The 18286-nt window shown below is 42.8% G+C and overlaps 1 protein-coding gene across 1 annotated transcript in view; it reads left to right on the plus strand.

The window, feature by feature from the left end:
• Positions 1-18286, plus strand: part of EXT2 (exostosin glycosyltransferase 2) — a 132902-nt gene that overhangs the window by 5473 nt on the left and 109143 nt on the right. The window contains exons 2-4 of the mRNA XM_032413957.1: positions 4655-5220; positions 6186-6275; positions 11467-11583. Coding sequence (XP_032269848.1) covers positions 4685-5220; positions 6186-6275; positions 11467-11583 — 743 coding nt within the window. The 5' untranslated portion in view covers positions 4655-4684. The remainder of the gene's footprint in view (positions 1-4654; positions 5221-6185; positions 6276-11466; positions 11584-18286) is intronic.

Here is an 18286-nt window from a genome sequence, read left to right on the forward strand (position 1 = left end):
TCTTAATTGTAACACAGGTTTTATCATTTTATCTTTTTATGGTTTGCACTTCTTGTATTTTGTTTTAGAAATCATTCTCTGCCCAGAAGTCATAGAGATTTCTCTTCTGAGTATTTTATAGTTTTGCCTGTTACACGTAGTTTTTTAATAGACCTTGGATAGATTTTTCTCCCCTCTGGCTGCTTTTAACATTTTTTTCTTTAGCTTTCTTTTTAGTTGTTTTACTTCGACATATCTAGGTGGCTATTTTTTTTTTTTTTTTGTATATATTCTGCTTGGATTTGAGCATTTTTTTTTTTAAAGATCTTATTTCTTTGAGAGAGAAAGAATGAGAGAGAGAGAGAGCATGAGAAGGGGGAGGGTCAGAGGGAGAAGCAGACCCTCCGCTGAGCAAGGAGCCTGATGTGGGACTTGATCCTGGGACTCCAAGATCATGACCTGAGCCGAAGGCAGTCGCTTAACCAACTGAGCCACCCAGGTGCCCCAAATTTGAGCATCTTGAATCTGTGGGTTGATATCTTTCATTGAATTAGGAAAAACTTATCAGAAGACAGCTGGATTCTCATATCTACTTCTGCAGTCTTTACAATAACATGTGTCACATGGCCTCGAAAATGAAAGTGAAAAAATCTTGTCAGTATTGTTCAGAGCCTTTGAAAGGGTCATGGGGACTCCTGGCATCAGATGTACTTTGAGAACCACCAGTGTGAGATTTTGGTATTAAGGTTATACTAGCCTCCTAATAGAAGCTGCGGAGTGTTTCACCTTTCTTTCTGGACTTGGAAATAATTTGTGTAAAATTGGAATTATTTCTTGAATGTGCAGTAGAACTTCTGGGCCTGAAATTTTCTTTATAGGAAGATTTTTAAAGTTTTTATTTATTTATTTTTTTAAGATTTTATTTATTCATTTGACAGAGAGAGAGACAGTGAGAGAGGGAACACAAGCAGGGGGAGTGGGAGAGGGAGAAGCAGGCCTCCCGCTGAGCAGGGAGCCTGATGCGGGGCTCGATCCCAGGACCCTGAGTTCATGACACGAGCCGAAGGCAGACGCTCAACTGACTGAGCCACCCAGGTGCCCCTAAAGTTTTGTTTTTAAAGAATTTTTCTAGTTCATCTAAGTTTTCAAATATATTGGTGTAAGTTCATTGATATCATCTTTTAACTACAGGCAGCATTTAGAGTTTTCATTCTAGATATTTATTTGTGCCTTTTTTTCTTTATCTTGATTAATTCTACCAGAGTTATATCAAATGTCAATTTTATTCACCTTTTTAAAAAAGCAACTTTTAGGGGTGCCTGGGTGGTGTAGTTGGTTAAGTGTCCGACTTTTGGTTTCGGCTCAGGTTGAGATCTTGGGGTTGTGAGATCAAGCCACACTTTGGGCTTCATGTTCAACACTGAGTCCGCTTGTGACTCTCTCCCTCTGCCCCTCCCCACTGCTCACGTGCATGCTCTCTTTCGCACGCTCTCTCTAAAATAAATCTTTAAAAAAAAAACTTTAAAAAGCGACTTTTAGCTTTGTTGATCCTTTCTATTTTTTTTAATTAGTTAATTACTGTTTTTGTTTATTACTTATTTCCTTCTATTTGGGTTTATTTTGTTGTGATAGTGCCTTTTTCATAGTCTGTAACTCTTGAACATTTGTAAGCTCACGTGGATTCTATTTTTGTTCCATTAATCCCAGTTTTATTATATATGAAATCAGTTTTTTTCCAAACTGTGCGTGACCCATTATCAGGTGATATAATTCATCTAGTAGGTAAGGCCAGCATTTTTAAAAAACAGTAGAATAGCAGAACAGAAAAATACCATGTTCGTTCCATGTTCTATGGCTAGTATTGTATACTAAGGTTAAATACTGTTTTGTGAAGCTTTTATTTCTTTTTTTAATTAAAAATTGTTTTAAAAGATGTATTTATTTATTTTAGAGAGAGAGACAGAGCGCACGAGCAGGGGGAGGGGCAGAGGGAGAGAGAGTCCTGAAGCAGACTCCCCACTGAGCAGGGAGCCCAACGTGGGCTCCGTGGACCCTGAGGTCACGACCTAGGCTGAAATCAAGAGTCAGCTGCTCAACCAACTGAGCCACCCAGGGGCCCCTGTGAAGCTTCTATTTAAAATACACACACACCTGTATCTGTATTGGGTCACAATATAAAATGTATTTCTTATTGTAGGTTTTAGTTAAAAAAAAAAAAAGTGTGAAAGCCACTGTGTTAAAAGGTAGTTTGTCTAATTTCCATCAAGATTTCAAACCTGATGACACAAAAAAACACTGAGGAGCCTGCTAAAATGCCAGATTCGGTGACCCTATTTTAGACGGGCTAGTACAGACCTCCGGCACCTGGGCCAAAGACTTTGGTTTAACAACCTGCGCCTGTGATGCTCACCCTTTGGGTGTTTGAGAACCACCGACCCGGGGATAAATGTACCTGGAGAGCCTGCTGGGGAGTTCTGACTTGGCACCGTGGAGCGGGTGGCTCCTTGCCTGCGTGTGTGCTGAGCCTTCCTATCTTCTAGCTCCTGCAGAGACAGAGAACACCAAGAAAGCTACCTTGTGGGGAGGAGGGGGACTGGAGGTAGTAGGGAGTAGGGGCAAGCTGGTGGTTAGATTGACAGAAACACTGAAATGGTTCTCATGCCCATATTTCTGTCCTGGAATCAATGAGCATATGCGAATGGTTGATGTATATTCCCCAAAGATGATAATTTTTAAGCTTAAAAATATATGCACCTTCATGCAGTCATCTGTGACCAGCAGATTTCTTACATTCCAACTGATGGTCACAGGAGATACAAGTTGAAATCTTTTGTGACTGTTTACATTTTGCCCCCAAAGCTGGTGCGATTGCAACATTCAAGGCTTGGCAGCACCCCACCAGCTAGGCTGGAAGCCGTTTTGCCATGTGGGCAGTGATGCGGGAGAGCGCCATTTAGCCAAAGTAAAAATGGTTGCTAACCTTGAAGATGGTCCATGAACTTTTCAGTTTTTTCCCTTTTCATTAATAGCTTTTCTGAAATACCAGTGAGTAGAATGAGACCATTTTGTAGGTTGGGACTTTGACACGTGGCTTGCCCGAAGCAGCTTACCGCAGTGACATGGTGAGTCTGTGACACGTGGTGCAGTCCCACGGCTCTGCCCTCCCCACACAGTATCCAGGCATCCAATGGGGCAGGCTTGTTTGGTAAGGATCTTAAGTTGTGATCTACAGGGAAAGTCCGTATTTTCAGGTGAGGACTAAGAATATCTTTGTATCATTCAGAGATGCTTACTGGCTGTTTCATTCAGGTATTGCTGTATAACAAACCAACCCAAAATTTAGTGACCCAAGCAACAATAACTACCATGTATTTGCTCGGGATTCTGCAGTCTGTGCAGAACTTGCGGGGGATGGTTCCTGTCTGTTTTATTCAGTTTGCAGTGGGGTCTCCCTGGGGTTACCTTCAGCTGGGAGCCCAGCTTCCTGATGGCACGGCAGCTGGGTTCCCAGAGGACAAAACAGCAGCTACAGGTCTCTTAAGGCCCGAGCTCAAAAGCCGGAGAATGTCACTTCCGCCCCATTCTCCCGGTCAGAGCAAGTCACAAGGCTAGCCCAGATTCAGGGTGGAAGAGAAATCGATTCTGCCTTTTGATTAGAAAAGTGGCATGCACATTCAAAGATGTGAAGAATTGTTGGCATCAGTCTTTGGAAATTGATCCACCACATTGACCCTTCTTTCCCTCCCTCCCTATCTCTCTATGCTTTTCTACTTTCCTTCCATCTAAATGTGTCAATTTGTCACCTTATGAAACATCACTATATTTTATTTAAAGAGTAATCTAGCCTAATAGTCCTTGGCACCTTATTGATACTTTTCTAGTGATATTTTTACATTTTGCATTTTGTCATAGCTTTGTCTTACCTCCCTCAGTAGAATGTAAGTTTCCATAAGGTGGAGTCTTTGCTTTCTTCCTCGTTTCTTGCACAGTGCGTGTTCGGTGCTCGCTCATCACAGGGTTGACTGAATAAGTGAATGAAAACAGATTTTAGGATAACCAAGAGCCAGTTTGTCCAGATGAAGCATCAGTTTATGTTAGGCAAGTGGTTTTTTTTTTTAAAGATTTTTATTTATTTAGAGACTGGGGGGGGAGGGGCAGAGAGAGACTCTAAAGCAGACTCCCTGCAGAACGTGGAGCCCATGGGGCTCGATCCCACTACCCTGAGATCATGACCTGAGCCGAAACCAACAGTCGGAAGCTCAACCGACTGAGCCACCCAGGTGCCCCATATGTTAGCCAAGTGTTTAAAAACAAAATAAAACAACTATCTTTATTCTACTTTTGACTTTGTTCCTTGGTCAGCGCCCCTCTTCCTAGGCCCCACGCATTTATGACTTATGCTTTCATTGAATATATATTTATAGGATATAGTTAAATTTATCAACATTTGTATTTAGTGTGTACAATATGAAATACTAAATATGGCGTATAGCACACATTTAATACACAAATATATATTCGAATATATTTACAAGAAGGGTCAAAAATCCCTTTTCATTATTTCCTCAAACCGCTTCAGGGAAAGAAATAGGTATGCTGAGGGTCAGACAGTCCTTTCAGGGGTCACTTGCCACCCTGCCTGCTTCATTTTTCTTGTGTCTCCCCCTGGAACTAGGAGTGGGAGGAAGAGGCTGTCTGTGTCATTATGTGTGCGTCGGTCAAGTACAATATCCGGGGTCCTGCCCTCATCCCAAGAATGAAGACCAAGCACCGAATCTACTACATCACCCTCTTCTCCATCGTCCTGCTGGGCCTCATTGCCACCGGCATGTTTCAGTTCTGGCCCCATTCCATCGAGTCCTCCAGTGACTGGAACGTAGAGAAGCGCAGTGTCCGCGACGTGCCCGTGGTCAGGCTGCCGGCCGATAGTCCCAGCCCCGAGCGCGGCGATCTCAGCTGCAGAATGCACACGTGTTTTGATGTCTACCGCTGTGGCTTCAACCCAAAGAACAAAATCAAGGTGTATATCTACTCTCTGAAAAAGTATGTGGATGACGCTGGTGTCCCCGTCAGCAACACCATCTCCCGGGAGTATAACGAACTGCTCACGGCCATCTCAGACAGCGACTACTATACCGATGACATCACCCGGGCCTGCCTGTTTGTCCCATCCATCGACGTCCTTAACCAGAACGCGCTCCGCATCAAGGAGACAGCACAGGCGCTGGCCCAGCTCTCTAGGTGTGTAGCACGTTTACAGACGGGAGCCAGGGCCTTCGGGGAGCTGGAGGGAAGGGCGGGGAGAGGGGATGGGTCTCCTCTTGAGCTGGCCTCCAGCTGCTGTCCCTTTCCTCGTGGGAGGGCATGTGTATGAGCGACCGACTTGGAGCATGAAGGCGGTGCCGGAAGCCTCGCCTCTGTACCGGTGAAAAGCCGTCGGCCATCCGAGCTATTGCTGTGGGCTCCCACCTGCATGGAGTTTGAAACCTCGGGATGGCTCATCCTCCCATAGCTTTCCTGTTATATTGAAATCTCCCCCCACCCCTTATTACTTACGTAATAATGCATGTTCACTGTAAAAAGTCTGGAAATACAAGTAAGCAAAAAGAAGCATATCAGATTCGTTCCATGATGCCACCTCAATGATGTTACTTCCCAGTCATTTTTGTATAAAAAATATACACGTACGCATGTGTATATACATTTTTGTATGAAGTAGGCATATGCACGTGTACACATTTCGTCAGAAATGGGATTACACATTCTATACTCTTGTGCTGCCTTTTTTCCTTAATATGTTGTGAATATATTTCCAGATAATTTCATGTTCGTTTACTATATAATTTTAAGGGTTGTACAGCCTTCCATTTTATGCACGTTCCATGATGTACTTAACCAGCCTTCTATATTCCTTTTTTGTTTCTTTAACCAAATGGTGAACATTCAGATCGTTTTTGGGTTGTCATTATCATAGGCACACCTGTAGTGGCCAAGCTCGAAGTACACATCTGCCTGTGTTTTCTTTCAAGGAGCCAGGCTAGTGTCTGATGTACTCTTGGGATTTCTAGGAATTCACTTTGCACCCCTGAGAAGTAGCCCTAGTTGGGTTTGGGGATACTTGCTGCTTGTCATCCAGTAACTGATTCTTGTTTCTGTTCCTTCGTAGTTGACATATAAATTCCCGTACATGTTTCATTTCTTAATAGGTGGGATCGAGGTACAAACCACCTGCTGTTCAACATGTTGCCTGGAGGTCCCCCAGATTATAACACGGCTCTGGATGTCCCCAGAGACAGGTAAGTGTATTTGGGGTTATTCTAGTGATGGGTTTCTGAGGGTTAAGGAAATGCAAGACCCTTTCTTTCATGTGAAGTCCTATTTCCAAGGCTAGTGGGGCAGACTATGTAATCAGAATTGTTTGTTAAAATAAAACATTGTCCTAGGCATTTCCCTCCTTGAGACATAGATGTAGTGAGACTGGACCTGCTTAAATCTATTATGGAGAACCGACTAGAACTTACGTTATAGCAAAGCGTTTTATTTTTTTTTTTAAAGATTTTATTTACTTGTCAGAGAGGGAGAGACACAGAGAGAGCACAAGCAGGGGGAGCCGCAGGCAGAGGGAGAAGCAGGCTCCCCGCTCAGCAAGGAGCCCGATGCGGGACTTGATCCCAGGACCCTGGGATCATGACCCGAGCCAAAGGCAGACACTTAACCAACTGAGCCACCCAGGCGTCCCTAGCATAGCGTTTTAAAAAACGATCTTTTTTTCTCAGTCTGAGTTTTGCTCTCCTTAATGCAGCACCCCCAACCCCAAGGCCCGTTTCATGCCTGGCTTGTGTCGGCTCTGTCCGAATTTGGGAGCATTTGTGAAAAGTAGAGCCGCAGCTTGCTGTGGGAAGGGGGCACGGAGGTGTGAAAGTGACACCTAGAGCCTGTCATGTCAGGGGAACGAGAGCACTCTGGTTCATTTACCCTCCATTGCCTCGGTCAGTGGGGTCTTTCTTTCTGTCCTCCCATCCCTCCCGGCCCCCACCCACTTCTTTCCTTCCTCTCTTCCTAATGAAACCTTCCAAACAGCACGTGTGGTGTGGGGTGGTTGGGATTGCGGGATTATGATTGAGTCTGCTCACTCTGTTAATCAGCCCTTTTCCACATCGACTGAACTGCTTGGGCTGAAGGCTTCCCAGAAGGCTCAGGGATGGGGTGCCGCGTGAGGTTCCTTTCCTAGTACTGGGTTCAAGGCTTTGAGGAGAGCAGAAAAGTGAGGTCCATGGTAGGGGTCCCGGGCAATACTCAAGGTACAGCAGTGTTGTGAGTTGACATGAGAACTCACTCATAAGTCATTTTATTACAGTTGATGTTTCACTCGTAAAATCACTGTTACTGGTTAAAGGGTAGCCCGAGGCCAGTGGTGTTGTCAGCTCGCTAAAGGCTGACACCAGCATTTATGAAAATCTGCGCTTGGGACTACTTTTCCCTGGAAGATTAAATCCAAGCCTCTTTACCTTAAGTGATTATTATGTAGGGTCATTGTTGTGTTTCTATCTGGAAATACAATTACCACTAGAAGAGACCTACACTCCAGGACCCCCCTCTCACCTTTGGTGTAGAAAGCGTTTTGGTCGATAGAGGGCAGTCAGGCTACACAAATTCTATAGAAACCAGCTAAACACAAGGGGAGCCCTGGTTTGGCTGTCAGCCTCAGCGTTCCTGACTGGGCTACTGTTTTATGGATTTGGTTGCTCTGGGAAAGTGAAACACTTTAGGGAACAGAGAAAGGAAGAAAAAGCTGTTAGGAATGCTGTGTCTTCACCTGCTGTTCTGGGTTTATTTTGAGAAGGGCTTATTTCTGTTTGGGACATTTCACTTTTTGCTGACATTTTGGTATATGTATTTGCATGGGAGAAGGATTTTATTTTTATCAAGTGCACATGTTAAATGGGGTTTCACTTCTCTGCGGGGAAGTGTCAAGTAGTCAAGAAGAAGTTTGAGTTCTTGCTAGTGCTTAGGTGTTAAGGATCAGGAGGGTTAAATCTTTTTCCCTGTGGATGTATTTTGTAAGTGATTATAGGCAATCCTATAGCAAGTAATGAATCACTGTGTTCCTTCTTTATCTGTGCATGTGGGAAATTTCATTTTGAAACCTAGGTGGTCTTCTGGTTGGAAGGAAGAGTAGATTTTTTGTGAGTTTTTCTTATCATTTGTCCTTGTTCCTGGATTCAGAGGAGGCAAGAACCATGAGGACAGAATGGTTTTAGCAAGAGCTGCATATCAGATTATTTGGAAGTTAGAAAGCAGGCAGGCTAGATTAGACTGCGTCAAGGGTCTGCTGAAATCTAAGGTCATAGGTGAGATTGCTTGAGAATGATTTTACTCGGGGAAATGTAAGGACCAGGACAGAAGGAAATGTCTGCTCAGCATATATATCTTTTGTGCTGCTTAAGTCTGTTTTTATTTCTCTTCCAATTTTTAAAAATCCTACACATGCTGCGGGTATACTTTCTTTGTATAAGATTGCAACAATGTGCAAGCATATAAAGAGTAAAATATAAACATATGCTTCAAATCCTCCTCTATTTTCCTTCCCTTACTGAAAGGTAGTCATTGTCCTCAAATACTCTGTATTTTTCTAGCCTTTTTTCTATGGATTTATACACAAACATGTATAAATATGTGCATGTGCATGTCTGTGTGTGTATATATATATGAATACACACACACACACACACACAGACCCATTTTAAGCGGGAGCAAATTATACCTCTTCAGTGCCTTACTTTACCAATCTTTGTTTTCTCATATATGTTCTGTAATACTATTATTATGTCGGATTGTTATTGTTTCTTTGCACATCTCTCACAGATTTCTACTTCGTGTGGGTTTTATTTAACTTGTTATAGAAAATTTCAAACCTGTATAAAAGAAGAGATTAGTATGACTAACTCATGCCCCTCTGTCAGCTTTGGTAATTATCAACTCAGGGCTGGTCTCCATTAGTTTGTACTCCTACCCACCCCCTACCAGGTGATCTAGAAGCAAATTCCAGATGTTATTATCATTACCTCTGTAAATATTTCTGTTTGAATCTCTCCACGATAAAGGATTTTTAAAAATATAACTATGGTACTGTTTTCACACCTAAAAATTTAATAGGAATCTAATATCATCAAATATCTAGCCATTGTTCAGATTTACTTGTCTCATACATATTTTTTAAATAGTTTGTTTTAATTTAAATAATTTGTTTTAATCTAGCCATTGTTCAGATTTACTTGTCTCATACATATTTTTTAAATATTTTTAAATAGTTTGTTTGATTCAGTAAACAAATAAGGATGATTAATAGGATTGGTCAGCTTTTTTTTTTTTTGCGAAATTTGAAGCTTTATATTTGAGGAATTTGCAAGCCTGATTGCATGCATGGTTCAAAAGAAAGCAAAGGATGCGCTTGCAGATGAACTGTGTTTAGGCCCTGTGGACACTCAGATGGGAGGAGGACTGGGAGAACATCTGAGGACAGACCGGAGCAGGGATGGTGGAGTGTGTGAGGCCGTGCAGAGGGCTCTATGACAGAGGACATGTTCTAGCGTCAGGAAGGCCTGCAACGTGCTAAAAATGCTGCAGGACACTTCGAGTGACGTGATGCTTGACCTGGCATAAGTCTGATCATCAGATTAATGCTTTTTTAGCTGCAAGTATTCTATTCAGTCTCTTGTAGCTTTGGAACTGATCTCTGATTTGGGGATACATAATAGGAAAGCAGAATGTGCTTTTCAGAAATGTACTTTTCACTCAATGCAAAACATGTGTTCTGTAGAGCAAGGGAAGCTCACGCTATTGTCTCCATTATCATGGTGTGGAGTCCTTGGCAGAAGAAGATACAGGGACTTGAAGTCGAAGTCTTATCAGTAGCAGGGCCGGTGTGAGGTCTGTTTGACTGCAGTCCTGGCCCTTGCGGAGGTCACAAGTAGAGATCTCGAGTGTATGATCTGTGACGTAGGACGTGCTTCCGAGTGCATGCTTTCCCCCTACCAGTGCATAACCCCCACCCGACTGTCCTGGAACAGAGTAACAGTTGGGGCCCCAGGGACAGAATTACAGTACAAGTTGGTGTGATACACACCTGCTTCCTTTCTTGCCCCTTGCTCATTCCCCTTTCCTTTGGGACTGTGAGTGTAATTACCTAATCACCCACCACCCTGGCTTACCTGAATTGCCTGGTGTCTCTATATTGGATCCATGTTTGTTTCTCTGCACAGAGGTCACAGGGTCCCCTGCAGTCTGCTTGCTGTCATGGCATCGGCCCAGATTCATGGTGGATGGATTCACTGCTAAATGCTAATCAGGAAAAATAAGACCGTATGTTGGTACTAAGGATAGTCAGTAAGTTTTACAGAGTAGACTGGCAGCTGGAGAGGTTTTTAGCTTGCACATTACCTCACTAACCAATTCTTGGTCTCATAACGCTTAAAGAAACAGATTGGGTTTTCCAGGGGTGGTTGGAAAATCTTTGAACTTCAACTGGTCATGTTCGAAGGGAATGTAGGTTGTCATCAGGGCAGGGCGAGGATTGGTAGCAATCAATATTGCAAAAAATGTGGTTTCTCGGTTGAGACATTTTGGCTCAGACAGTGCGATGCGTGGAACTGGCAAAACTCTGCCCCAGTAAGTGATTTTGATGGATTTGGGGCCCCGGGGATAGAATAACAGTAAAAGTTGGTATGATCTACACCTGCTTCCTTTCTCTGATGAAGTGTCACTGTACTGTTTGCTGGATCCAATTAAAACAGTATGTTCACAGCTTTCTAATTAAGGAGAGGAAAAGCTAGTGCGTGCAAAGTGCAAGTGAAGCACTAACAGTCCAATTGTGGATTCATGCTTCCGGTACGGGGACTGAGTAACTGCAACGCAGGCGAGAGCTGGTGGAGACCACACGATCCACACGCAGCTCTGGGACAACACGGAGGGACCTGCCGGGGCGGGCATTGCAGAGAGGCTGGGGCGTGCGCAGCACGGGATGAGACACTTTGCTGTCCCCACTGCGTTCTGTGCCCACTGTCACCTGAGATTCGGGCCAGAGGGTCGGTGAGCGACTGTCTCAGCAGGCTTCCCGTGCAGACCTCTTGTCTGTTCTTGCTGGTGTGAGTGTTGCGGAGCGAGGTAGGACTTTGGGGAGAGGTGAATGGAATCTGAATAAGGTAGCAGAGGGGCTGTTCACAGGGTGGCCTCTGGGCTGTGATGTGTTTTAAAAAAATGGAAAAGAAGGAAAGACCACTTAGGACCCCAGAAGAAGGCTGCTAACTCAGGGATCGATGTCCAGGAGGTATGACTGTGAAACATGGAGCACAGTGTCTTCAGAGACAAGTGACTCAGGAAACAGGCCTTTGTTGATATTATTATTGACCCAGTTACTCCTCTCCCTTCCCACAGAGCTTATCAGAATGAAGACCTTTCTCATTGTTTGACAAAGTCCTTTGCTTTCAGGGCTCTGTTGGCTGGTGGTGGCTTTTCTACGTGGACTTACCGGCAAGGCTATGATGTCAGCATTCCTGTCTACAGTCCACTGTCAGCGGAGGTGGACCTTCCGGAGAAGGGACCAGGGTAAGGGGCATTCAGCTCAGCCAGGTGCGCTGTGAGATGCTGATGAGGTTCTGCATGCTGGGTGTCCCAGGACCCGAAGCCTTGGTGATAGGCCAGGGGCTGGGAGTCTGCCATCTTCTCCACCCCACCCCACCCCGGTTTATCCTTCAGTTTTCTCTGGCTCAGTGAATGTACAGTGCTGTCTACCCAGCTTTCCAGGTCTGGAATCCCTTTGGTGTCCTTAATTCCTTCCTCTCCCTTACTTCCTGTACTAGAAGAGTAAGTCCTGTTGATTGTCCCTCCTGAATATTTCTTAGATCTGCCTACTTTTCCATCTCCTCTGCCCACCCCCCGCCGCCCCCCGCATACCAGCTTACTATCATCTCTCCCTTGGATCCTGGAAACGGCCCCCTGTTGGGTTTCCTTGCCTCTAGTCTTGCTGCCCCACAACCCGATTGTTAGTGATTTCCCATTTCCCTTCGGATAAAGCCCAAACCCCTTAAAATGTCTTTCAAGACCCTCTGGCACGTGACTACTCTTTCCATCTCTAGTTTTTTTTTTTTTTTCCCCTTTTAGTTTTTAGAATGAGCATTGCTCTTTCAATTTTTGGGGGGGGGGCTGCAAATACTTTCCATGGTCTGGAAGCCTTCTTCCTCATTTTCATCAGACTGATGACCTGCTTGTCCTTTAGGTTTGAACTCGAGTATCTCTCACTCTAGGGGCACTTTCCTAGGCCCCCGGAGTGGTTCTTCTGTTTTATGCCCCCATAGCAGCCTCCACTTCTCCTACTGTACCAGTCACTGGGCTGTGTTGTTATGACTTGCTCACAGCTTCTCCGCTTGGGATTGTGGATTTTGCAGTGAGGCTGGTGCCAGGTCTGTTTTTCTGTTTTTCTGTTTTTCTGTTTTATTTATTTATTTATTTTTTTAAGATTTTATTTATTTATTTGAGAGAGAGCAAGACAGTACGAGCAGGAGTAGGGGCAGAGGGAGAGGGAGAAGCAGACTCCCCGCTGAGCAGGGAACTCAATGCAGGACTCGATCTCAGGACCCTGGGATCACGACCTGAGCTGAAGGCAGACACTTTACCGACTAAGCCACCCAGGTGCCCCCCAGGTCTGTTTTTTAACTGCCGCGTTCGCTGTGCCTGTCACATATGGGTTCGTATTGTTGACATGTGAGTGAATAAACGAGAAGAGCTGACAGCTTGGATGTGCAGGGCATTTTTTCTAGCCTTTTTTGATGTAGTCTGTTTAAAATTGTGCTAATTCACAGTGAGAATCTCAATAAACTTTAAACAAATGTGATGATAATGGTAGTATTCTTGTGTGCCATGTGCTCACTTATGAAGGTGACTGATTTGTATATTGCCACACTAGAAATATCATAGAGGGTGAGATTTAAAAATCTGCACATAGGATTTGGTCTCAGAAATGAGTCTTTTTTTTTTTTTTTAATTAAAGATTTTATTTATTTATTTATTTGAGAGAGAGAATGAGAGAGAGCACATGAGATGGGGGAGGGTCAGAGGGAGAAGCAGGCTCCCTGCCGAGCAGGGAGCCCGATGCGGGACTCAATCCAGGGACTCCAGGATCATGACCTGAGCTGAAGGCAGTCGCTTAACCAACTGAGCCACCCAGGCGCCCTCAGAAATGAGTCTTAAGGAAATAGTTTGCAAAGCATCCCAAACTTTCCCTTGGATGCCTTTATGGATTCTTTGAGAAATCAGAGAACTTTTCCAAAGTGAGGACATTTCTCTCCTGTGTATGTGTGTTGTACTTTGTAGCCTGGTGACCAAATTCTGGAACTTATTTTAGATGTAGCAAATTTTGTTACTTAGATAAGGGGAGATTGAAACATTTTTCTGCCGTTAGGCAAATACAAAGAAAGACTGAATAGTTCATGAACTTATTGCCTAGGTCAACTTTCTGGATTTTTCTGTTAGTGGACTCCCAGAGTTGACTTTTTCTTTTGTTATTTTGTTATTTTTTAAATTGAGATATAATTGATTTACCATAAAATTTACTCTTTCAAAGTATATACTCCAGTGGGTTTATTTATTTTTTATTTTTTAAAGATTTATTTATTTATTTTAGGAAGAGAGAGAGAGAGAGCCGTTTCTGTGTCGTCTTTGGAGAAATGTCTGTTCATGTCTTCTGTCCATTTCTTGACTGGATTTTCTGTTTTTTGGGTGTTGAGTTTGGTAAATTCTTTATAGATTTTGGATACTAACCCTTTATTGGATATGTTGTTTGCAAATATCTTCTCCCATTCTATAGGTTGCTTTTAGTTTGTTGATTGTTTCCTTCGCTGTGCAGAAGCTTTTTATCTTGATGAAGGCCCAGTAGCTCATTTTTGCTTTTGTTTCCCTTGCCTCCGATGACGTGTCCAGTAAGAAGTTGCTATGGCCAAGATCTAAGAGTTTGCTGCCTGTGTTCTCCTCTAGGATTTTGATAGATTCCTGTCTGACATTTAGGTCTTTCATCCATTTTGAATTTATTTTTGTGTATGGTGTAAGAAAGCGGTCCAGTTTCATTCTTCGGCATGTTGCTGTCCAGTTTTCCCAACACCGTTTGTTGAAGAGACTGTCTTTTCCATTGGATATTCTTTTCTGCTTTTCAAGGATGAGTTGGCCATAGAGTTGTGGGTCCATTTCTGGGTTTTCTATTCTGTTTCACTGATCTGTGTGTCTGTTTTTTGTGCCAGTACCATACTGTCTTGGTGACTGCAGCTTTGTAATAGAGCTTGAAGTCCAGAATTGTGATGCCTCCAGTTTTGTTTTTCTTTTTCAGGTTGCTTTGGCTATTTGTCATCTACCCATTTTTTTTTTTATATTGGGTTTTGTTTTTGTTGAGTTCTAAGGATTCTTTATATATTTTACTTACTAGACGCATATCAGACATATGATTTGCAGATATTTTCTCCCATCCTGTAGGTTGTCTTTTCACTATCTTGATGGTGTCCTTTGATGCACAAAAGTTTCTCCTTTTGATGAAGTCTGATTTATCTATTTTTCCTTTGGCTGCTTGTACTTTGGGTGTCATACATAAGAAATCCTTGACTAATCCAAGATCACAAAATTTAAACCTGTGGTTTCTTAGAATTTTATAATTTTAGCTCTTACATTTTGGTTTTTGGTCTATTTTGAGTTGATTTTTATTTTTATTTTTTTTATTTTATTTTTTATTTTTTATTTATTTATTTGACAGAGAGAGACACAGCAGAGGGGGAACACAAGCAGGGGGAGTGGGAGAGGGAGAAGCAGGCTTCCCGCAGAGCAGGGAGCCTGATGCGGCGCTCGATCCCAGGACCCTGGGATCATGACCTGAGCTGAAGGCAGACGCTTAACGACTGAGCCACCCAGGTGCCCCTTGAGTTGATTTTTAAAAAAAATTTATTTATTTTAGAAAAAGAACAGGAGTCGGGGGAGGGGCAGAGGGAGAAGAGACTCTTCAGGCAGACTCCCTGCTGAGCACGGAGCCTGATGTGGGGCTCGAGCTCACAACCCATGAAATCGTGACCTGAGCCGAAACCAATAGTCGAACACTTAACCAACTGAGCGATCCAGGCACCCCTATTTTGAGTTAATTTTAATATATGGTGTGAGGTAGGGGTCTAACTTCATTCTTTTACATGTGGATATCCAGTTGTCTTAGCAACACTTGTTGAAAAGACTGTTCTTTTCCCATTGAATGATGTTAGCATTCTTGTTGAAAATCAACTGGCCATAGGTATTTAGGCTTATTTCTGGACTCCCAATTCTGTTCCATTGGTCTATATGTCTATCTTTATGCCAGTACCATGCTGTCTTTTTTTTTTTTTTTAAAGATTTTATTTATTTGTTTGATGGAGAGAGAGAGACAGCGAGAGAGGGAACACAAGCAGGGGGAGTGGTAGGAGAAGCAGGCTCTCCACCGAGCAGGGAGCCTGATGCGGGGCTCGATCCCAGGACCCTGGGATCATGACCTGAGCCAAAGGCAGACGCTTAACAACTGAGCCACCCAGGCGCCCCCATGCTGTCTTTTTTTTTTTTTTTTTAAAGATTTTATTTATTTATTTGAGACAGAGAGAATGAGAGAGAGAGAGCACATGAGATGGGGGAGGGTCAGAGGGAGAAGCAGGCTCCCTGCCGAGCAGGGAGCCCGATGCGGGACTCGATCCAGGGACTCCAGGATCATGACCTGAGCCGAAGGCAGTCGCTTAACCAACTGAGCCACCCAGGCGCCTACCCCCATGCTGTCTTGATTACTGTAGTTTTATAGTAAGTTTTGAAATTTGGTAATGTGTGTCCTCCAACTTTGTTCTTTTTTAAAGGTTTTGTTTTTTGTTTGTTTTGGTCTATTCAAGGTCCCTTGCATCTTGATTACTTTTTAAATAATGCAACTTGAATAAGTACAGATAAAAAACAATTTAAACTCTTTGTGCTTATAGGACTTCAAAATTAAAACAGATTTACAAATTAAATGCAAACAAATCTACAAAACTAATAATATTCACATTAACAATATAGCTGAGGCTTTTTCTTTGAAACTGGATTGTGTCTTTTAAGGTGAGTGTAAAGTTAATTAAGGTTTTGGGGGTTTGGCATGCCTATGCGGTTTGCCTGTGGGGTGATGATATACTTCTCCCTACCACTTTTTCTGTTTGAATGACTAGGAAGCTTCCCTTTAGCATATTGTGACATCATTTATCTTCATCTGGTACAGATGCCTGATTCATATTTCTCCCCACCATTTTGTTATGACAATCTTAAAGCCAGGCAGCAGTGTTTAAAAAATTTGACAGCATAGTGAATATATGTATGCCCATCACTTAGGTTCTGCAATTAGCATTTTATTGTACTTATACATGATTTACATTTTAAGTCTTCCTCTCTTCCTATTAGCCCACTAAATACAAACTTGGACATTGAAAAACTCTTAGCAGTATTTATCATTAAATATGAGCTAATTTTTTTTGATCATCATCAAGATGAAAATACAAAATAATTCTTACAGAGGAGACTGGAGAAAAGGATATGGTTCAATGCTGTGTTTTTTTTAATTAAAATTTTTAAAATTTAAATTCAATTAATTAACATATAGTGTATTATTAGTTTCAGAGGTAGAGTTCAGTGATTCATCAGTTGTATATAACACCCAGTGCTCATTACATCACATGCCCTCCTTAATGCCCATCACCCAGTTACCCCTTCCCCCCACCCACCTCCCCTCCAGCAACAGTTTGTTTCCTATAGTTAAGAGTCTCTTATGGTTTGTCTCCCTCTCTGATTTCGTCTTGTTTTATTTTTCCCTCCCTTCCCCTATGCTCCTCTGTTTTGTTTCTTAAATTCCACATATGAGTGAGATCATATCATTTTCTTTCTCTGATTGACTTACTTCATTCAGTATAATACCTTCTAGTTCCATCCATGTTGTTGCAAATGGAAGGATTTCATTTTTTTGATGGCTGAGTAATATTCCATTCTATATATACACCACATCTTCTTTATCCATTCATCTGTTGATGGACATCCAGGCTCTTTCCATAGTTTGGCTATTGTAGACATTGCTGCTATAAACATTGGGGTACATGTGCCCCTTCAAATCAGTATTTTTGTATCCTTTGGATAAAATACCCAGTAGTGCAATTGCTCTATTTTCAACTTTTTGAGGAACCTCCATACTGTTTTTCAGAGTGGCTGCACCAGCTTCCATTCCCAGCAGTAGTGTAAGAGGGTACCCCTTTCTCTGCATCCTCACCAACATTTGTTGTTTCCTCACTTGTTAATTTTAGCCCCAATGCTGTTTTGAGACTAGATTTCTGTAATGAGAAAGGGTGCTCTGTGTGAGTGTGCCCAGCTGGTTCCCTTTGGGGTGGTACAAGTTTCTGTCACATATCTAGGATCTTAATTTGGCATATTTACATAGCATTAGATATAATAGATATTATAATGTAATATAAATACATTATAATAGATATTATAAAACTGTAATAGTGGAGAAAAGTCAGTTAAACTTAGAAAAAAGATTTTATTTCTCTACTTGCTGCTTCTGTGAACATTTACTTAAATTTAAATCAGTTGTGTGATTTTTGAAAGTTGTTTTTTAACCTTTTGCTTTTTTTTCCCCCGAAGTTGTTCTGGAAATTGTTTAATTCAGTTCACTGCAGTTCAGATCAACCCGTTATTGAAGGCCTGTTTGGACCAAGCCTAGCTAGGCTGGTGGTTCTCAACACGGGAGGGGGTTGATTTTGTCTCCCCAGGGACATTTGGCAATATACGGAGCCTTTTTTGACTGTTGTGAGTTAGGGTGTGTGTGTGTGTCGGGTCCCCAAGACCACCTCCAGTGTCGATGATTTGCCAAGAAGCTCAGGACTCAGTATATAGGCACACTCATGGCTACGATTTTTTGTAGCAAAAGGAGACAAAGCACAGTCAGCAAAGGGAAAAGGTACACGGGGTGAAGTCCAAGGGAACTGGGCGCAGGCATCAAAGGTCCTGTCCCAGTGACGTCACACAGTCACACAGGATGTGCTTAATTCCCCCAGCAGCAAGTGGTGACAACATGCATGAAAAGATTGCTTACCAGGGGACTCGTTAGAGACTCTGTGCCCCCAGTTTTCATCGGGAGCTAATCACATGCGCAGGCTCTGCTGGGCATGTGCCAACATTTCAGATTTCCAGGAGGAAAGTGAGTGTTCAACATAAGCCATATTGTTTGTACAGACAGTTTGGGCACAGGAAG

This window comes from Phoca vitulina, unplaced genomic scaffold, assembly GCF_004348235.1.
Source record: "Phoca vitulina isolate PV1807 unplaced genomic scaffold, GSC_HSeal_1.0 scaffold16, whole genome shotgun sequence".
NCBI classification, from domain to species: Eukaryota; Metazoa; Chordata; class Mammalia; order Carnivora; family Phocidae; genus Phoca; species Phoca vitulina.